Source organism: Staurois parvus, unplaced genomic scaffold, assembly GCF_062004578.1.
Source record: "Staurois parvus isolate SC_StPar_1 unplaced genomic scaffold, SC_StPar_1.0 ptg000175l, whole genome shotgun sequence".
Lineage (NCBI taxonomy): Eukaryota > Metazoa > Chordata > Amphibia > Anura > Ranidae > Staurois > Staurois parvus.
In genome coordinates, this window is record NW_028317971.1 from 668,369 (window position 1) to 691,872 (window position 23,504).

General features: G+C 36.9%; 1 protein-coding gene across 3 annotated transcripts in view; it reads left to right on the forward strand.

Moving 5' to 3' along the window:
• The window catches only part of LOC149462367 (scm-like with four MBT domains protein 2), a 245,553-nt gene that overhangs the window by 106,128 nt on the left and 115,921 nt on the right, over nucleotides 1–23,504 (forward strand). For all 3 annotated transcript variants that reach the window (XM_089676863.1, XM_089676862.1, XM_089676865.1), the window contains exons 3-4: nucleotides 14,643–14,737; nucleotides 16,572–16,812. In XM_089676863.1, coding sequence (XP_089532989.1) covers nucleotides 14,643–14,737; nucleotides 16,572–16,812 — 336 coding nt within the window. The remainder of the gene's footprint in view (nucleotides 1–14,642; nucleotides 14,738–16,571; nucleotides 16,813–23,504) is intronic.

The following is a 23,504-nucleotide window of genomic DNA, read 5'->3' on the forward strand; positions in this document are numbered from 1 at the left end:
GCCCAGCAAGCATCTATATATACTCTCTTAGAAGAATAATACAGAGTATTCCATTGATCAATAGGTTGGTCTTGTGGCTGCAGTAAACAGTGTGTCCAAATATCCAAATTTTGCAACATGGTAACCTTCTTTAACATTTTAGCCTAGGTTCACACTGTAAACCACTTGCGAACTGCACAGGTATCGCACTGCATTCTTATGCAAATCACATGCGTTTCTGTGCAGTATGATTTGAGCCCATTCATTTTAAATGGCTCAAATTGCACTGCATCCGCATCCAAAAGGTGCGGGCAGGTTTTTTGTATTTGCACTGGAACCGGATCACATGGGTGCTTATACCCAAGTGATCCTGTTTTGGCAAATACTTTGCATTTGTGACCTGCTTTTGGGGAGTCGTTAACTTTCCATTGACATAGCAGACTGCAGAATGCAGTGCAATTGCTGTACAGTATGGAAGAAGCACAGGAATCATTGAGTTTCCCACACCGCATCAGTGTGAATAGGGGGGTCAAAGTGGGATTAAGGTTTAAGGAGTTTCCCTATGCTGCCTTCCCTTAAGGTAGGTATATACAGGCTGAATATTGTCCGGTATCAGACGGTTCAACAGAAACTGGACGACATTCACCTAGTGTGTACAGCAGCCTGTTCGACCGAAGCCGGTCCAACGTCTGGCTTCTGTTGAACAGGCATGCTGGAAAACCAGCCAGTGGCTGTGAGTGCTGGTCAGTGTGTTCTGGCAGGAAGGGGAGGGCAACCAGTCCCCCTGTCAAAACAGAGTAACTCAGCGGTGGAGATCACAGCACTAATGTTGCATAGTTATGACGGCGACCTCTCCTTTTTTTAATTTTTTTTCATTTAGCCCACTGTGTTGAACGAAAAACAAATTGTATCATGTGTACCTCTCTACCTTTTCAATCCTGCTTTGACAATTGTTAGAGGTTGTGTCTTCCAACACAATGGGCTTTATGTTGTCATTGTAGTAACACATGTGCTAGTCCACATGTGCTAGTCTCTCTCTACACATACAACTGATTACACCTCATTGATGCCCAGTCCAATCAATTAAAAACTGCTTACTATACTCAGACATCCGGAAATCTGTATTTATCTTTTTAAGAACTTTTTAAAATGTGCTTTTCTATTCTGAATTATCGTCATCATCCTCAGTGTGTGAGCAGGTTATTGAGGTAGTGCACATTTGAGCTCAAAATTTTTCTCTCTGCCTCTAAATTATTATTACTATACAGGATTTATATAGCACCAACAGTTTACTCAGCGATTTACAATATAAAGGGGAACAGTACAATTGCAATCCATTTCAATTCAGAGGGAATAGGAGGGCTTTGCTTATGGTGCTTACAATCTAATTGCACCTCCATGTTAGCCTAGGTGTCTATGTACACTCTAGGCATTTACAGGAGTTTGCAAATGGTAAAGACTTATGCACTGCTACGTTCCAATTAAAGTGATAATATCAGGGAAGAGGACTGCTGCACTCACTACTCTGGTGTACTCACACTCAAAATTAAATAAATGAAACAAATGTGGTGCGCTATCTCCTCTTAAATAAAACCATACATTTTGAGAACATAACGTGACATTCCAAAGAAATGTGTAACAGAATTATGATAATGAACATCCAATCCAGTATATGTTGTGTTGACATCCAGCAATAATCAACACCGTGCTTGAATTGTGGTCCCTCTCTCTGCTCACTTGACCATTGACCTATAAGTTATAATAGGCCAAAAACACTTTATAAGGAAAATATGTCTCCAAATTCCTGATCCGTGATGTGTTCCTCCCACGTATTATGTCTCTTTAAACTCCAGAGCTGTGCAAAATAAAACAAAAACATACCATAGTGCAACACCGTTTTATATAACCAAAAATTAAACGTGCTACAATATCCACTCACATTAAACAAATTATATGTGACTCCAAATTATGGTGAACAGTAATATGTATTACTCCACTGTGCCGACTATATTGTGGTGTTTCCCATCTCTGGGTAGGTGCACCATGCACTCACCTTCTTCCCTCTATATGATCGAAGATAGAAGGAATAGATCATAGTGCAACCCCATAAAATGTAAACACTTTTAATTCAAGTAAACACTAGGTGCATTTATGCATGTTTTTGCGTTAATACATGCGTTATTTGACCTGCATATTCTGGCCAATAGCATGCATGAACACTAGATATGAGAACACGTAAGCATAAACGTGGCTTTTTACAGTGTAGCAGAAAAGGCGTCATAGAGAATCCAGTGTGCATAGTGTTTATCTAAATTAGACACAGTGTTCTTCTTACAAGAAGATCATTTGCAGTCCATCAGCAGTGCATGACATTGCTTTAATATGCCAGTTGTCATTATTTGCTGTCAATTTTATCATTTCCTATATTTTGCTTTACAGTCACTGACAGCAGCAATTGCTACCACTAATTAATTGGCCGAACTAGCTGTCACTTTTTTAATGTATTGGATAATTTCCTACTTGCTTTGAGTGTGCTTCTAAAAACCTAAGCCCAGAAAGACACTGCAATAATTTTCTCTTTGTAAATGACTGCTGACCGGCCTCGTTGAAAATGCTTTGATTTTTAATTTGCTAGAGTTAGTGACAAATATCCACTGTATTGTGTCTTAATGAACACAAGTATTAAGCTACACTGAAAAGTTCCTTGGTGTCTCAATCAAATTCAACAATGCAGTAATATTTGTATCTTTATACAAAAGTTTTCCCTACATTAATGAAAGTTTTTTTTTTTTTTGCATATACCTTTCTATTAGGCCATACTGAAGACTATTAATTTTGGAATGTTCCAGCCAAATTCAAACACAATTAAGACATCTCTACTAGTAAAAGAAATAAAGGGTTGCTATTGCGTTGTTGTGGCTTGCAAGAAATGACTAATGTAGTTTTTTTTCAGCAAAATTTGCAGTCCTGGTTAGTCTTCTGATACTCTTAAAACATAAGGAACTAATTATTTAAAAAAAATTTTGCTGCACAGTGTTTATGAGTAATAATTCCATAAAGATATTGCAAGTCTTCTATTCTACATGTATTAGTCACAGTTAAAAAAAAAATTGGCGTCTGTAAGTGAGTCAGATTCGGTTCAGACAGTCAGATGAAAAAAAAAACCTTCCTTTTGGGACTTTTGGACAGCAGCTGATTATATAAATGTGTTATCATAAAGAAAGCGTTACAATGGATGTGAGACTGAAAAACAGCATTATTTTTTTATCAACAGCATCAAGCATAGTAACGGTAAGAAAGAACTGAAACTCCGAACTTGTAGGAGCATTGAGGGAAATGTACAAACACTGGTGCACTCAGAATCTGGTGCAGCTGTGCACGGTAGCCAATCAGCTTCTAACTTCAAGTAGAACTACTGTATAGGCAAAACATTTTTTTCATTTTGGATAGAGTAAGGGAGGGTTATAACCCCTGTCAGACTTTTTTTTCGCCTCCTATGTCCCATTGCAGAGATTTTCCTGTACTTCATGTCCTATAGCCAAACATGAAAGGAGAAGAAAACCCTCCAAATTAAGGGAATTCTTGGGGACCCCCAGGTCACCAGAACTAGTGTCCCCTTTTGAAGATTTCCCCTCTAATACTTTTCTGGGGACAACCCAAAATGTGGGATTTCTCAATGATAATGGTAAACAGGACAAATAAAGAGAGAGAATCTTGATGATGGGGGCACAGACATCAATAAAAAAACCTAACTGGTGTTCTAATCCCACTCCACTCTATTCAAAGCTAAAAAAAACCTTTCAGGTTCTTCACTTAAGCTTTGACAATAAAACCTGGAAGCCAATTGGTTTCTATGCAGAATTGCACCAGATTTTGCACTCTCCAGTTTTGTTAAATTAACCCAAAGTGTCATGAGTAGGCCAATTCACCATAACCAAGTGGAATACCTTTTTTATTGGATGACTTATTTAGCAGCACAGTTGCAAAAGGATGAGGGTGGTGGTGGATTTTATTACCTCTCAGGTATATTTTGCTGTCTGTGATTCACCCTCCTGTAAACTATTATCGCCGAAAGTGAAAGAAAATCCTACATTTTGGGTTTGATCTCAGAATAGAAATAGATGGGGAATTTCCAATGGGGACACTAGTTCTGATGACCCTGGTGACCATCAGGAATTCCCTCGCTTTGAAAGGACTTCCTCTGACTTTCTGTTTTGGCTATATGATAGGAAGTGAAGGCAAATCTGGAAAACAGATGGTAAAAAAATAAACAGATTGGCGTTATCACCCTCCCTTACTCTATTCAAAATGAAAAAAGTTTTACTTTAAAACGTAACTCTAAGTAGATGTAAAAGACACCCATTAATGCAGTTCTGTAATCATTAATACATTGGTATATTTTTTTAATGCAAACGTATGTATTAGAATGTGACTTGGTATCAGCATTTTCCACTCCCTGTAGAGCAGGGCTGGAATATGAGAGGAAGAAACAGCACACACAGCCAATAAATTAATGTGCTAACAAGAAGCTTGATGACAGGAAGAGAAAGCAGAGTGACATGAACTCATCACTGTACTAAGAGCATGCACTTTACATGCATGTATATGCCTTTGTAAGCACGTAAAATAAAGCGTTACTAAATCCACAACTGTAAAATCAGTCTGTATATGCAGTAAAGCATGCTTGTTATGCTCACTGTGAAACCTAGAGGGTTAATCCTCTGCATTGTGTGAACAAGCTGTTTGATCCTGTCTTCTCCAGTCCTCCCCTATTTCCACAGTCCTCAATCCATCTGCTGATAGTACAGAGCCTTAGGAGGCATTCTGCACATGTTCAGTTTGGTGTGTATTGCTAGAGAGTTGGTTTTTTTTGGGGGGTGGGTGCTAGTGATCAGCAAAGGGCCAATCATCACTGTCCAGACAGAGGGTCAGGGGTCATGCAGCCTCATAGAACAGTCATAGGAGAGTGAAAACTCCAGTTATCAGCCAGTGATAGAAGTCACATGACTGCTATATACTGATGATGAGAAAAGGTATTTAGCAGTTTATATTTACTAAAATAATTGCATTTCCATGTTATGTGTACTGTGGGAGACCAGATATAGTGAATGCAGGGTCCTGGGTTTAGTAACACTTTAAGTCTAAATAAATTAAATAAATAATATAATTCAATTAAATAAAATAAAAAATAGTCTTTAATCATTTAAACGCATCTATATGCAAGTGTTTTACTGTTCATTACGCAGAAACCTTTCTCCTAGAACACACGTGTAATAACTTTAGTAAAATGTTTACGGCCGTGTGAATGAAGCCCTAGAAATAGGTTCTAGTAGAACAGTGCAGCCAGGGAGTGTAGTGAGCTAAGTGAAAGTATTTATTCCTAGTATTTTCTTTCTTATATGGCCAAGAGCAAACCTCCTTTAATAAGGTAACTTGATCTATTTCCTGTTGAAAATGCAATCAGCTTTCATTGCTGCTGATTTTCTTGCTGTTTCTAATGAGACCCAATATGAACACATTATACTGAATGTTGTATATTTGTCACCTATTCTATAAGAAATACAAACATTTGTTGTCATGTTTACAATAATGACAAAGAACTTTGAAAGAGGAACCCTTTAAAAAGAATGTTTATTTGTACCTCTTGAAGTAGGTCCCTTGAATTTATATGCATCTGTCTCCATTGACTTCAGAGGCTAACGCTCATATGCAGAAATGTTGCCCTTGTCCACCATATTGTATGCAGGATAGCTGTTTTCATCATTAATAAAAGGGCTTGCAAAATGTAGATAATGACAGATAATCAGTCCTCATTCTGCGAGACAATTTTTATTGTTAGACATGAATATTCAATACTAATGCATCAGAACAAATACAAATGCTTTATTTTAAAAAAAGCAAAAATCTAAGCAAAGCAGATCGGAATGAAAAAGGGAATTTCCATCTATGTAGGTTGGGTAGTCCACTTGCTAGATTTTCTTTTTGTTATCTTTCAGTTGACCTGATTCCTTTACCTAATTAGCGTAAGGAAAATAGATTTAAAAAAATAATTGACGTATGTTAATACTTTGCATGATTATAGGGCTGTAATGTGTTAATAAGTAGGGGAATTCATATTCCCTGTTTATATAGCTGACACAGTTGCTTGCAATTAAAGCTGAACTCCACAGCTAAATACATTGCTGAAATACTCCCAAAGTATTGATTTTTCTGTCCATGGAGTCCTGAGACATAAACAGGCCTGCCAAGCAGCAGGGCAAGTTTGATGTCCTGACTTTTTTATGCTTGGTCACCTTCTTGCTGTAAAGTCTATGATTGGACTATGAAGGAGAAACAGCACAATTGATGAGATCCCTCTCAAAGTTTTTAAACAAAATCATAGTTGCAATATGTGGCTGGTGCCTAAGAAGCTATTTGTCAGGCACCAACCTTGTCAAACAGGGGCAAGGAGAGACTTTGTCATGTGTAAATTTCAATGAAAGTGACCTTGAGCCTTCACAGAACTTCCTCTGTAGGGGAGAGAAGAAAAGCCAATTTTAAAGCTGATCATGTATAAAAATGCAAGGTCTGCTTATCTGGAAGCCCCCTCCTAGGGCCAGATTTAGACCTTGGGGGGCCCGGGGCACTTCAGGTTCAGGGGCCCCTTATACACAGAGATGGTTTAAATTCTTAATGACTTTAAAATGCAATCCACAACGTCATTCTGAGGTCCCGTGTGTGAGGTCATGTGTGCATACACGCACACAGTCATAGCGCTCTATGTGTGGTTGCAATATACCAGTCCAGAGTAAAAGCTTTTACAGATAATGACTGGAAAAATATTACTTCCCAAGATACATTTAATAAAAGAAAGTGTTTTTTAAGATAAATGTGGTATTGTGTTATTTGATATAATTACTTTTTATATTGTTTTAAATTTTTTATGTATAATGGGGGTGCCCCTTCTGTCAGGGGGGCCCAGGGCAGTTTTCCCCTTTCGCCCCATATAAATCAGCACTACCCCCACCACCCAAAAAAAAACCAATAATTAAAAAAATTAGAAGAAAAAATATGTACTTTGGACCCTGGCATCTGGCCACTTCCTATAGGTAAAGCTGAGTATCAAACACAGTACTGGAGTGCAGGATTTGGAGCATTCAGCTTTTTCAAACAATGACGTAGTATTTTCCATTTCTAGGGTACAACAGTTGTTCAGATCTGCTGGCAAACAGTATATATGGTTATGTTCCTTAGGTTCTACTTTCCTGTTAGCAGAGAGTACGGCCCTCCAACACCATAAAGCAGCAGGTTTCATCTCACAGAAAACCGTGATGGAGCTTGAAATCGCACCCCAGTTTCTGACTGGTTGTTCTAGCTTTTAGGGGCAGGATTACATGTTGTCATGTAAATTTCTGATGCAGGTGGACTGCATTGCTGAAGGGATTTGTAATCACATATTTGGCATCTGGATAGATTTGATGGCACCAATCAGAAGCTTGAGGCAGAATTGCATTCTGCATCCATCATATTTGGCTTCTACAATGGCTTTTTTGCTGAGCAGGAGGGAAGACTATGAAATCCCCCCTTGCTGGCAGTGGATTACTATATCTGTGGCAAGGAAGACTAGGAATGGGCCCCCTTAGACCCTCATCTGGCCTTAGGGTCTTGCTCTTGCGGTTGCAATCCAAAAACAAACAAACGAGAACAGTGCTCAAATACTCATGCAGACTAGAAGGAATTCAGAATGCCAAACGAGGAGGTGCAGCCCTTCAAAGATTGAGAAATCTGGGTACTAATGAACAAAAAACAAACAAGGGCACACTCTGATCATGCATTACCGTGGTACACCACATGTTTATTGTGTAATCAAATAGATATATACTCACAAACCAAAGGAGTGTACACACTTCAGCTCTGAGGAAGGGGGTTCGTCTCCTGAAACGCATCAGCTTATCCCTAATTAGGGCACAGCATTGCATTGACTGCCATTGCGGACTATTCATACTTTTATTCTCCTTTGGTTTGTGAGTATATATCTATTTGATTACACAATAAACACGTGGTGTACCACGGTAATGCACGATGACAGTGCGCCCTTGTTTGTTTTTTGTTCTTGCAGTGATCTGGCCCTATTCAAATCTGATTCTATTGGGCCACTACCTGTGATTTTTTTTCTCCTTTATCGTACAGAATTTCTTTCTAGTTTTTGATGAAATGAGAAAGGTTAGTCAGGTTTTTATATCTGTCTTTGTTCCTGATGGGGAGAATTACCCAGAGAGTCAGAGTTTTGATTCCCCATCACTTTCGGAAGATTTCAGCTCATTTTACCTTTGGGTAAATGCTCCAACTGTTCTGCCATTTAATGACAGTGAAACATGTAGCATCCCATTCTGAAGTCTTCTTGGTACTTGTACAGAATGTACAAAATAATGTTCGCAAATCAGTACAGCATTATATTTTATATGCTCATAGACCATAAATACAGCCCTTTTGCTCAAAGTTGATCATGCTGCATACCATATACTACCTGATATTGCTGTTAATGTCAACCAGTTGCATTTCAGATAGCATTTAGATAATGGATGTGTTATAGTTTGACTTGACTAAATCGTCCTGTAAACCTATTTTTCTGTAAGCAGTACTGGGACTAGGTCATCCAGGGCCCAGGGCAAAGATGGCAAACTGTGTCCCCCCTTTCATGATGTGCATGCTTAGGGGATCCTACGGCCAGCAGTCACTCACGTGTCAAAATCACTGCTGCCATCACTAATCCTGTCAGCGTTGTAACAGAAGGAAAGTGCCCCCATCCCTACGATAAACCATTGCGCCAAGGGCAGCCGCCTCTCCCACGCCAGTCTGATGTATACATATAAGTGAAAAAACTCTTTGCTTTTCAAAAATGAATTTGGCCATACATAACAGTTAAACTTGCAAAAGATTATTATTCAAAGAAGGTGGTATATTTTACTTTTTTCAAGAGTACCAGTTGTTTGCATAACACTGTTTTTTATATAACTTAAAAACCATAATTTCCTTGCTGTTATTCTGATCTATTGGTTTGAACACTTTTTAGGTCACCAATTCAGAACAAAAGTCAGAGTAGAATCTTGATCTGTTCCTAGACAGTGACTCAAAGTAATAAAAGAGAGTTTGAACATCACAGCCAGGAAACTTGAATTTTTGAGAGAGGTCAGCTATGGCAGCTTCCATGGTCCTCTCATTACCGGTTGACTTTAAAGTACCTGAACTGGAATACAGTCTTGAACTATTTTTGTGATATTTTTGAGTAATGTATTTTATTCCCTAGATTACCATGTGTAGAACTGGCTTTACTTTACTTTGCGATATGAATTATATATTACCGATTCTCTCAATTTAAAAGCTTAAAAATATTCCTGTCTGAAAGAAGTCCAGTTCGAATATCATTAGAGGAAGCAATAGGAATGTAAATGCCATCATACTTAATGATTACAATCTAATTTGTCAGGTTAAACTATTACCTAGTGAAGCATGGGAGTGCAGATTATTCTGTATTGTACATTCTGAAATGTATTCCTAAGGGATCAGCTGAATGGCCTGCTAAAGATAATGAAAGTCGGCAGCTTCCAACTTAAGATAGATTTGAACTGCTTACACAGCAGATCCATGCTGAGCCTACAGACATGCCTTGCAAAGTTTCATCAACTTGAGGAAATATTTTTAGATAGAGTGCTGATTTAATTGACACAATTAAATAACAGCACATTTTTCATTCTGCGCCAAGTTCTTTAGCTTTATGTCTTTGTCTTCTGAGTTGTACTGTAGTGCTGGAATCTTGTTATAATTAGCTTTTACTAGTTTATTTTTTATTACAGGTACTTATATATATCACTGACAATTTACGGAACGAGATAGATATATATTTATTTATTTATTTATTTGTTTTTTTGTGCATTCACATCAGTCCCTGCCCTCAAGGAGGTTACAATCTAAGGTCCCTAACTCACATTCATACATACATATACTAGGGCCAACTTAGACAGGAGCCAATTAGTTTTACTCATTTAATAATTTAAAGGGAATGTGTCAATGATTATATATGGTTTACAAAACAATAGTGCAGTGCTAAGATAAATTAAAATGTAAAATATATCAAACTCTTATGTGTCACCACAAATTAAAAAATAAAGGAATCAAAATGTGAAACCAAAAACTGTGAATTCAGTGGTGCTTCAATCATAAGATAAATGACAAATGTGGATACCAAATGCCACCAAAACTTCTTAATGATGAAGCACACAGCACCTCGGTGTGCAACAAAGGGAGGCTTACCAGAATCATATGACCCCCCAAATAAGAATGGTCAACCAGCACTTGTGTATCAATTCAAACTTATGTAAATAAGAGGAGTATCTCATCCTTTATTGGACAGCTCTTTCCAAAGTTTCCATCCAACGAAGTGGTCCTCTAATGTCAGCTGCCGCTGTACTGTCTTTTAAAATAAGCCACGGTGCTCTGGGAATCTTTTCTCATGTATTAAATATTTTTATGCAACTCAAAACTGTATACATATAGTTAAAAGTTCATACAAAAACATCCATGTATACACATCTTAAAACTATTATAGTTTTCCTTTAAAAACAATGATTTTATATTGGAAAGCAGTATTTTCAGGAGGACAGCTGACTTTCTGTCCTGAATTCACATAGGACTAATCTATATTTTGCCCCTTTCGCATAAACACTTGTCTGACTTCGATCAACATACAAAAGCAAACACACATCAAGTATCTATATGGCTGTTTAAGTCTACGCATACACATTTGTAAATGTTATTTGGAGTTGTTAGAAATTTTGTATATAGCCCTAAAGAACAGAGAGTACACATTTCACATGTCAGAACAGTCCGTTTGTGCTTTTCCTGCTGCTTCACTGCAAACAGGAAATTGGAAACTTTTTATTCAGAGAAAAGACATAGAGTATACAGTACCATAGATGCATCTACGAACTTAGAAACACTGCCATCTACTGGTTGAAGAAGGGGTTAGACAAAAAATGGAAACACTACATCACTTACAGGTGTGAAAGTGACATGTTTTGCATTGAAAGTGAAAGTGGTGTAACATTATTTTGCTTCTGCTGTGTGATGAGACACCTAGCTAACAGGCAGAAAGCATCACTTTCATCATTCACTGCGTGCGCTGCTAGTAATAGTGAGCATCAAAGAAGGAAAATTGTTGGTGCCCTCTTAGCTGGTGCCTCTTTGTCTGAAGTTGCCAATTTATTTGCTGTGTCATGAGGTACAGTATCAAAGGTTATGATGGCATATACAGTTTCCGGGAAAACATTGTCGGATAAGCATCAGCGCGGTGGACATGGTCAACTGACCGAAATAGACTAAAGGACATTGTGCAGGATTGTGACCCAGAATAAGAAAACAAAGTGACTGCAGAGTTCAATCTCAGTCTTCACTTTCAAGTGTCTGGCTGCTGTATGATGTCTATAGACAAGTTTAGATGCTAATATTTATTACTGACTATTTGTCATTGTTCTCTGATATAGTCTGTGTAAATATATTTTCAGTGTCTGTCAGTGTCTACAAATGGCAAACTGCCAAGAGATTATAATTGGAGTGGAATAACATCAACTACAAATTGATATAGATTTTTAGAGTATAAACTACTGCCTTAAGACCATTAACATTGTTATGCAAATATTTGCATAATTGTACTATTAATGGCAAAGCCTGCATGAGATATGAGTAGAAATGTTCTGCGGTTATCACTCCATCATTAAACATAGATAAAGTAATAGAAGTGTTGTTGAAATCTCATTTATGGTGCATAATTGAAACATAATGGAGTTATATAAGAACTTGAATTAGTCTTTGTAAAAACAATTATCTCTCAGTTGCTTCTTCTTGACTCCAGTAACATACAGCTATACTACCACAAATTCTATTATGTTATTATCACATGGAAAATAGACGGAATGATTGCATTTTAAATGAAACAAGTTTGCAGTTCTGAACTCAGTAATTATTAGCCCATTTCATTCTGGTTAGTACTGGCCAACTGTTAATCGATTTCATTTCAGGACCAGTGATATGATTGATAAAAATTGATTATAATTTGAAATATCATTATTAATACTAATAATAATAATAATTATTATTATTATTATTTATTATAATTTTCTTGTTAGTACTGGCCTACTGTTAACTGATTTCATTTCAGGACCAATGATACGACAAAAATGTTATTATAATTAAAAATAATAACAATAATAATAGTAATATATATTATTATTATTATTTCTATTACTTCCAAAGTCTACTCTAGATGGATGTTACAGAGTTAGCTGCAAATCTTTACACAGTAAATTGTGTGAATATTCATTTAATTATTCAGTCATGTGCTGATGAAAAAGGTAAACAGAAATTGGATTTTTACTTGATTGGAACTTTCATACCTTTAGTAAATCAGCCTCAATCTCCCACCTCTTGTAGCCCTTGTACCCCAATAGATCATTTTTTTTACCATCTTTGTCTACGTGTAATTGTAAATTCTGCTTTATATTCTGATAGGCATCGATCCTATCTTACCTGATAGCAGTTTCATATATACAGATAGAAGAAGAATCTGTATATATATATATATATATATATATATATATATATATATAAAATATTGCTGTCTGTGTCCCTGCTAGGGAGAGTCACCCCTCTATTTTTCCTGGTAATCTTTGTCACAGAGACAGAAAGTGATCTGAAATCAGACATTTTAGATTAATGACCAGAGCAAAATGGGAGGAAAATTTCTGTTCCAATGACAGCTCTTAGACTGGAATTCTGTTCACTTTGGAAAGATTACCTTTAATTTCCTGTTGCATCTCAATGAAGGGACATTTCTCTAGCTGGACATAGGCACTGAAAAATTATCTGAGAGGAGTTTTAACCCTTCTCTACTACTTTGTTTAAAACTAAAGGAAATATATTCCCTTTACATGTACTTGTATAATGTACAGAGTGCAGGGGTTGGGAGTAAGGATGAGCTAAGGTGTGGGCCAAACTGAGATTTTGCCCAAACCTGCGAAAAACTGTCACATGATGGCAGACCATCAGTCCAATCAACTCTGACCATGGAATTTATCACCCCACAGCTGCACCTAACAAAGTAGTGTGAATATTGGAAACGTCCTTGATCTAACATGGCCGCATGGTCATATTTGAATAATGTCATTGACAGGGACTAGGAGTGTGTAATGTACAGGGTGCAGGGGTCATATATATGTTATGCACAAAATGAAAGGGTCAGGAGTATGTAAGCTACAGATTTCATGGGTCAGGAGTATGTAACATATGGAGAGCAGAGATCTTGAATATGTAGTGTGCTGATTGCAGGGGTCATGAATATATAACATACTGAGTGCAGGAGTATGTATTGTACTAAGTGCAAGGGTCAGGGGTATAAACAGCCCAGCCCACAGAACCTCTTATTGTTAACACAGATATGTCCCTATGGAACATTCTGAAAACACACTCACCCACAATGATACACAATGATACACACACAGTCACTTACATTTACACTCTCACAATGGCATGCACTCACACACAATGATAAATACACCCTCACTCACAGACATTAGATGTCACTTACTTTACTGGCCAGTCAATCACTCTGCTGTCCCTCTACCCATTTCAATTCCCCCTGTCCCTACTACTGACAGAAAAGCACAGGGGCAGCAGGACTGAGGAGGAACAGCATACTATACATAAGGTCCCCCACCTTGCATCAACACAGAACTGCAGATCCCCGTAGACAATGTCTGGCAGTCACGGCAGCAGAGAACGTAGATGGCAATGGCTTTGTCACCCAGGGGCCAAACCAGACATATAGGACATGAGCCCTGGGTGCCAGCAATAGTGAGGTTCATGAATAGAGAATATTGTATTGGTATTAATCACTCAGATTTATGAAACTGCATTCCAGTAAGTTATGTGCTGTTATCCATGTACTGTATGTTGATGTGTGTGTTACACCTCTATTGTATAAGCCAGTCCAATGATTATTTATTCTATTAGTCTTTGTCTACCTAGGTTTAACACCTTTGTAATCACAGTACAACTTTTTTTTAGTCATCACGCACAGTGACCCCTACCGTAACATTGTTAATTAATATTGATCAAAGAACTGCTATTGTTCACTTGAGTATGTTCCTTGTTTTCAGACTCCAAGTCATAGAGTTATAGTAAATTTACTAACATACTGACACTTCTAAATTTGATATGGACATTTAAACTTCAAATAAACTCACAAACAAATACTTTTAATATGGGTTAAACAGAGATAGTTAACAGAATGAGTTGATTTTGATGACAGCTGCACCAATACACATACTTCCCTTCCCTGTTACTCCTTACAGCTTCTGTTAACCTCAGGTCTTGGAGCTTACATAGGGCTGAGGACTCTTCCCATGTGACGGTGGCCACTAATCAAGCACCAGTACTTTCACACGGGAGGAAGATGAGTGAGTCACATACTCCCTTATAGCCAGTACTTGGTATATCTCATCACTTGGAGTCAGGGGACAATACGTACTTGCTTCTGTTGGAGATATTAACAAAGTAAACCTGTTGCTTGACCCTACAACACTCTGCTTATGAGAATCTTTCATGTAGAATTGTGTGTTATGTTTTTGTAGATGATGGCTCCAGTGTTGAAGATACAGATTTTAACTGGGATGAGTATCTAGAAGAAACAGCATCAAGTGCTGCACCACACACTTCTTTCAGACATGTATGTATTCTGTTATAGTTTTTTTGGTGTTTAGTCACTGAGCTATATGCTACATTAAGTAAAACGTCAGTTAATACCTGGAAATTGGTATCACAAAGCAAATCAAAGATCAAAGCAAGTTAGTTTACTTGAAAATTCAAAGAATTCTTGGTTAGCCTTTTCTGTTACTTGATACAATTTACTTTTCTAATGTTTTAGTCTTTAGCTCATTGTGCTTTCAAACTAATAACTCTCTTTAGCTTTTTAAATGTCAGCACTTTATTTCAAATGAAAAATGCTATTCTTTCTGCTTTCTCTATTCATTTAAATGACATATTGAGCAATTAACTATTGCAATGGATCTATTAGACCAGGTTTTTATGTAAACATGTTTTTAGTGTGTAGAGTCACGTGTGTGTGTGTGTGTGTATATATATATATATATATATATATTGGATAGATTAGTAGATAGATAGATAGATATTTATATAGATATATGTAGCACCCTCCTTTAGTTAGGCTGCTAGGCTAAATTTTGTTTTTAACTTCACTGTGGAGCAGTAATCTATTGTTTTTGACTGGCCAGGATTTCCTAGCTGGGTGTTTGATTTTTCACACCTGCTTCTGGGAGAAGCTTCCAGAATATAGGGCAGGGAGCATAAAATGTCCAGGATGGATATTTAGCTTGCCTCAGCCGATCCCTGAAAGGAAGCATTCAGAAGGTGGCTGGGGAGATGATAAATGTTTGCCAGTTCTTCTGGGGCTGCTGCCCCTTGGAACAACTAGAGTGGAACAACTACAATTTTGGCCTCAGCAAGTGCTGGAATGAGGGCCTGAAGGAGATTACTAATAGATTTTTGGCACTGTCCTGAGTCATGTTCTGCAGGAGGATCATTTATCTACTTCATTGAGGAACTACCTGTGGAAGGTGGATTGCAGTTAGCTCCTGGGACATTGTGAGCAAGAAATACTGTGGGACTTTCATGTGTGCCTGTATCTATATGGATATGTGCTGGACATTTGTCCTCTCATTGATAGTTTTTGAGTATCCTGAACACCTCTCCTGTTTCAATTTACTCACAAATAAATTCTATAAAGACATCCCCCAGATTGAGCCTGTATTGTTGGTGTGCATGGAACTGTGCTTGTGACAGGGAGCATCTGTATTAGTAAGGGAGACCTGACATATTCTCAGTGGCCCCTGGGGGTGAGCACTATATAAAAAAATATAATAATCCTAAAAATATATAAAGGAACCTTTGATTCAACTAGCTATTGATAATGAAGATGACTGAACGCATCGAAGCAACTCAACACCAACAGTTTTATCCAAATGAAACAGCCAGAACTGATGGTGGTTGGATGCCAATGGATTGATCTGGATCATAATATTTGTAATTGAAAGATGGTGAAATTGGCTGGACATGGCACATATAGCCTAGTGTATAGCCAATATAAGATTTCATATTGCTGCAGAGAGCACGTACTGTATATGCTGGTCCAAGACCCACCCCATTGGACAGTAAAGGTACAGGGGTATTCACTGTGCTGTCCTATTCTGTGCCTTTTTCAGAAGCAATAGAGCTCTGATTTGCTTCCAGTGCTCCCCTTCATTTCCAAATCTCTTAGTGCTACTTTACAGAGCATTGCAAAAAAGCTAAATAATCAAGTACTTGTACTAATTGTATTTTAAATATATGTGATAATTTATTTAAATACAAAACTATATTTTTTTTTATATTTACCTGATTCTCAGGTTTAATATTAATCAGGTTATACTATTTTCTGCCAGGTAAGTAATGGGCTTAACTAAAAAATTTTTCCAATTAGTTTTTACTTCTTTATGTTTCATTAGGTGGAAATTAGTCTTCAGAGCAGCTTCCAACCAGGAATGAAACTGGAAGTGGCCAATAAGAATAGTCCAGATACATACTGGGTTGCAACTATAATTACAACATGTGGACAGTTACTTCTGCTGAGGTATTGTGGCTATGGAGAAGATCGCAGGGCAGACTTCTGGTGTGATGTCATGACTGCAGATCTGCACCCTGTTGGTTGGTGTACTCAAAATAACAAAGTCTTGATGCCTCCAGATGGTAAGACCAACCAATGATATTCATTTTCTGTACTATGTTTTGTCTACGCTCATCACACTGTCACATATTGCTTGTCAGTCATTTGCTTGACAGTCATGTTATACGATTTAAGTTCTTAAATAGTAATCTCCTAAAACTTGAAGCTGATATCTGCAAATATAGACTGGTAGCACACAATGCTGTGTATGGCACAGCTAGGGTGATTTTGCTAGGTGAGGACACTTCTAAATTGCTGACAGTATGTTACAGGGTTGGACTGCACCCTTAGTCATAACTATACCACAAGAATGATTCAGATGACTAATACCTCACATCGGTTTTGAGGGAATAAATTCCCCTGTTTTAGAGTACTTTTATGACCTATGAAAGCTAAGAAATGTATGTTTTTGCAGCCTGAGATGTAGAGATAAAGCCACAAGCAGGTTTTATTAGTCATGTATTTGAATTGCTGATTGTCTTATTATTTGCTCTTCCAAAATACTTTGGTAATACTTTGCAGAAACATTGAAACAAATTTTAAGGAAATAAGAATCTTAATAAGGTTTTCTTTAATAATATAGGGTTCAATAACTATAAATTAAAGCTTAATTAATGTTCTGCAATGCAATAAGGCTGTTTAAGGAAAAAAGTGTTTTTCCTATTGCTTTCACCTTTTGTGCTTAGTGAATTTTACTATGCAAAAAATATCTGTTTAAGAACATGAGTATATACCATACTTGGATGTGGGAAAAAGCAGCATATGATGTTCCTTTAATTTTTATCAGTCTGACTGGTATAATCTGCCGGTGCATATTAGTTGCCTATTTATAAAAGTCTATAGGTGTTTTTTATTTATACGGCAATAATGAAAATGCCTGAGGATCAGAAATTTACAATTGTATTGCATCGGTAGACATGGTAATATAGCATTAATGTATGAATTGCAAACACTATACAATGTCCATATAATGTTGTGTTGAATAAATCTATTGTAAGAAGCGACTGCTTTCTGGAAAATCACATTATTAGTTTTTTTTTTTCCAAATTATAGCAACTCAGTGCAGTTAATTTTTACAATGTAGGAGTAGAGGCTGTTCATGTAGCAGAATACAGTATATGTTCACTGTGAAAAGTTCATATAGCTTAGTATATATATTGAGGCTATATTAATTTACATTCCCAATTATGTGTAAGGAAAATAAAAAAAGCACTATGTTTGCTTGAACATGATTGAATAATTGTGTTGAATATACCTTTGCTTTATTTATTAGACTAAGTAAGCAGTCTCTACCACTTTAGTAAATAAACCCAATTCATCAAGCTTCTTAGCAGCAGGATTTGCAATAGAGATTTTATGTGTATTTTCAGTCTCTGCTTGCAGCCCTACATAGTCTGTACAACAATTTTTTAAACCACTGTGACAGATTTATCTTTTTTCTTGTGTCCGTTTTCCACCTAAAACACAGTCTTTAGGGAGTGGATTGAAACATATTTTAAAGTGGCACTGTGCTACATATGAGTAGGGGCAAATTTAGCTACAATTTTATTGTAAGTCTATATTCATGCTCTTGTTTTGCAGTGCTTTGCCTTGCCAATAAATCTCCATTGATCTGCTTTTCTTTCAAAATAAAATAGGTAGTTTGGCTTTGTTATTTACAATTTTTATTTTTTTTCTTACCTTGCTGTCAAAGCTAATAATTTTCAATTAAGAGATCTTCTTACTATGACCAGGACAATGAGGCATCTGTACACCTTTACTAAAATTGGCATGCCTCCTTCAGTTGTTAGCCCTTGTTGTGCCAGAGAAGATTTGTGAAAAGAACAAAACTTAACATAATATTTCTATGGCACACTATGATAGTAGCCTTTTTCTAAAATGTGTATAAATAGTCAGTTATGAAATGGCTGCAGCTCCTCTTTAGTTCAGGCAAATCCTCTAAACACTACTACAGTGGTCTCCAAACTGTAGAGCCCAGGGGCTGAATGTTGCCCTTTGCTTGCCATTATCTGGTGCTTTGGGCACTACTCCACCAATTGACACCAACGATGGAGTACCATTCCCCCTACTGACACCATCAATGGGGCACTATTGTTTTAATTTATATCACAATGGGGCATTATTCCTTCCATTAAAACCAATGATGGGGCACTGATGCTGGAGCATATTCTATTCCCACTGGCCACAGCCTGGCCCCCCAAAAGCATACAGGACAGTAAACTGGCACTTTGCTTAGAAAGTCTGGAGACCCCTACACTAATGCACAAAAAGAGGGAAGAGAAAAGGGTTCGACCATCTAAGTATAGATTTATTAAAACATGAGATTAAAAATGACAAGTGCACTCACAAGTGGCCCAGAACTGCAGGCATTGCATCATCCTAATCATCATCATCATCATCATCATCATCAGAGGCATCAGTGTAGGATGGTGCCTGGAGATATGGTTGGTGAAACCTACTAGCAGAGTTTAGCAGGCAAGCGGCCAGAGATTTGCAGGGTTACATTGGGAAAAGTTTGTATGATGTGTGATAACAGAAAGAGCCAGTGTGGAATGCACAGAGATACAGGACTGCAGCTGGCAGTTTCAGGGCCATATATATTGTACAGTCCCTAACCCTCAAGGGGTGTACAATCTAAGGTCTCTAACTCACATTCATACATACTAGGGCCAATTTGGATAGGAATCAATTCACCTACCAGCATGTCTTTGGAGTGAGTCCAAAAAACAAAACTTTGACAAACACTGCTTATGGAGGATAGATAAATAGAGAGATAGAGAGATACATAGACAGATAGATAGATAGATAGATAGATAGATAGATAGATAGATAGGTAATAGTCACCTTTTCTATATACTGTATATTATGATTATGTTTCTTTAAGCTATTAATGATGATTGTGCATCACTAATAAAAAGAGTGCACATACTTGCTTTGAAGCAAGATTCTCCTAGTTTTGAAATGCAATGACTATTTGTAGCTCTGCTTGTTTAATAATAAAAAAAAAATCTAGACTTCATTTTGCTTTGTCTTATTTAACATTGAGAAGATTTAATATACAGAATTTGTCTTTTCCTGTCTGAAGTCTTAGCGAACTGGGTGCAGGAATGCCAGGCAAGAGCCAAAACCTCCCACTGATTACTGTGCAAGAAGATAGTTATTGCTTTGCTGCCTGAGGGAAGAGCAGTTCATAGAGAACGTGGAAGCCACCCTGTCGTGTTCTTGAAAAGTGATTTCATGTGCAGCGTTGAGCCTCAGAGGGTTGACTTCGCTAAAGATAGATTGAAGAAAGGGAAAGCAGCTGAAGCTGTTGATTGTTGGCTAAAGGCAATGATCTGCCATGCTAGCTGCATAATTTCAAATGAAGATGATTTGGTTCTTGTAGGACAAGAAATATATTTTTTGGAATGTGAGCATTTTAAACAGTTTGTCCTCCCAGTGCTGTAAACAGCTGCTACTTATAATACTAAAGGCAATCATTTATTTTACTAATGAAATATGTGTTTACATATGAAAATGTGGTAATTATGATTACAAAAATATGATCATTTATGTTTACAAAATAAATACTCATTTATTGTGCATGTGCTATTTTTTGTAAATTTGAATGTAGTTCAGAAAACATCAGTATCCAAGTACACTAGTGATCCCCAGGCCTTATGTATTTTTGTATTTAAAGGGAAGAGCCAATTCTATGTTGAATAAACATGAGGGAAAAATTTGGATTGGTTTCTATTGGTGACACTGACAGTTTTTACTTCATACAGTGTTATGCATCATGTGATAGAGAACTTTTCATTTTCACTTGAAAAGAGGAAGTTATTATAGAGAATGTAGCACTTCAACAGAATTGTAATAAATCCATTTTTTGTAAGAACTGACTGTGAACAACTCACAATCAATATAAAATGCACATACGTTTAGTTATTTTCTTTTTAACTAAACAAAACTCTATTTAACATATATAACATATAATAAGATTGATATCATTTGCAAAACTGTTGTAGTCTAGGGTGTTTCAGTTATAGGGTGTTAGGCCAAGTGCTTAGAGATAAATAACTGCTGCAATTCAGGTTGAGGACATTTCCTAGAAAACGTCAACAAAACCTTCCCAATAATTAGGCTTCTCAGAATCATTTTATTAATCAGCATATGGATCTCTGTGTGTATTTCTTATCAATTCTTTAGATCTCTTAACGGTCTGTAAACATTTTCTTAGAAATTCTGCAGCTCTTTGTAATTCCACTATCAGGAACTAAAAAGCATAATGTAAATACATTGATTTGAAGTGTTATTGAATTTAAAGTAGACAAAAAAGTATCAGCTAGCTGCTCTGGTTGAAAATGACCAACACTAATCTTACAGTAAAATCAAATCCAGGTTGCTAACAATTTGTGTATGATATTATTTTAAATCCTTTAAAAAAAAAACTATTTTTTGGGTGGTATTACTTACTATACTGATCTTAACCATACTACATTTAAGCAGGGTGGATAAAAATTTTTTAATTTAAATCAGATTTTTTTATTTTTATCAAATTTATTTTAATAAAATGTGTTTGGAGTAAAAATATATCTAAAGATAGTTTTCTAGATAGATAGATTTTTAGATACATTAATAATTCAGTTTATTCAGCATGAAATTGAGCTTAGTTATGTAGCATGAGGTTGTATATTCTGCAGTATTTAAAATTTTGGTAAACTCATTCAATGAATCTAAGCTCTGCAAGCTGAGATAACATGCACTGCATTGATGCATTCACAAAATTTCACAGTAACCATGAGAAAAATCATGAAATAAAAGAATTTGAGTAGTTCTCCAACTATGTGTGATTAACCTATTAACCTAAAATTGGTTCTGATATCGTTGTTTTACTAACCTGACAGCTTATTATCCTAAAAAAGGAAATCTTGATTTGGTTTACAAGTATTAAAGATTCTAACTACTAGCAAGACTGAGTCGGATTCCTTACAATTAAAGAGCACCTGCCATTTTAGATCCATCATGGCAGCGCCTGTTAGCGGGCATCCACTCACCTGCTGCCGCCACGTTCCTCACCTTGTTGTGTCACTGCTGCATCACCAGCTGTCTCATTAAAGTGAATGGGACTGGCGATGACTAAACAGCGGGTCAGAGGAGGAGCCAGAGATGACAATTGACATTATGATTTAAATCAAGCCATTTCACTAGTGATTTAAATCATGATTTAAATCAACTTGATTTAAATCAAATAAACCATGCATTTAAGTGAATGTTAATCTACTATTATTATGTGAAATTCTCATTTTTGTAATTGTATTGCTTTGTGTGGCGCATTTGTATTTATTCTTTATCATTATCGACAACTTTACACAAAGAGCCCTCCTAAAGAAATGCAAGCCACGATGTGTTCCCTTAACCTCTTGACGTCGGCCGCATGCAAATGTGTGGCCTCCCGGCATCTGGGCCTTGATGCTGAGGGGCCGCACATTTGCGTGCAATTAAGAAAAACATATGTGCTCAGAGCGTGCGCCCTGTGCACTCCCAGCGCACTTGTCCAGTACTCATTGAAAGGTCCCGATCTCCTCTTTTGATCGGGACCTTTCCCGATCATGTGACCGCCATGACAGCGGATCACAGTGGTCACATGACCCTAAAACTCCGCCCCGCCTCCAGGCTTCTGAAACCCTTAAAGGGCCGGGAAGCGCCTGCCCCAAGGGGTTAAATTCTCTCTTTCTCTTTTAATGATTGCTTTTATACAAAAGCACATAGGTTGTGCAGTCATTTGCTAGTCCTATAGAAGAAACTGTATTACTGGCAGTGAGTAACAAAGATTTTATGTTGACATGAAAATAAGGTTGCGGTCAATGTCAGATGAAGTGATTATAGAAAGGCCAGTTTTTGACTGTCGCTACGTACTAAACTGTATTTCTCTAGGTAGAAGAGATGATTGTCTGTGTTATAAAAGAATCAAGTTACAGCCCTTGGGCAATGTGATATATACCTTAACAACAACATGTTTCTGAATTCTGAAAGACCATTATTAGATTTGTGGTTTTCACCAAGTCTTCATACAGTATTAGAATGTGATCCCAGCACAAGTGACCTTGCTGTGCTTCACTTCAGGTACAATTAATTTTGACTTCAAAAGGCTTGACATAGTTTCTTGGTGTAAAGCCAGTCGGGGAGTGTGGTGGTTTAGTGAATGAAAACATTAGATTTGAAAACATTCGGAGATCTGAAGTGGAGGAGTAGAATTAAGGTTATGGCTCAGCATTTGATATGACCTTGTGTAAATCGTAGCCATGAATCATGTTTCGAAATCTTGTTATATCGCACCTGTGACTGGTGCGCCAGTATATAATGTGATATTATTAAAGTGCAAGTTGTCTAGTCATAATGGCTTTTTTATTCTGTAGTTTGTGGCATGATAAAAATTAATTTAACTGTTTCATCTATGAAAACGGTCTCAATATAGGTGATAGTACATTTGTAATGTACAAACGGAAAATAGCTGTTAGAGGCTGAAAAGAAGTATTGTCAAAGTGATTCCTTTAATGGTCATCTGAATATAAACTATTTATCTATGGTTCAAAAGGATACCATTTGAAACATGTTTCAAAAGGATAGGTTAACCTTTCTAAAAGAAAAAAAGAACACTTCTTTTTGCAGGTAAAATAAATGTGCATTCATTTTTTTTTTAGGAACCTGTAAAGCAAGGCACCTGCGATCAGCA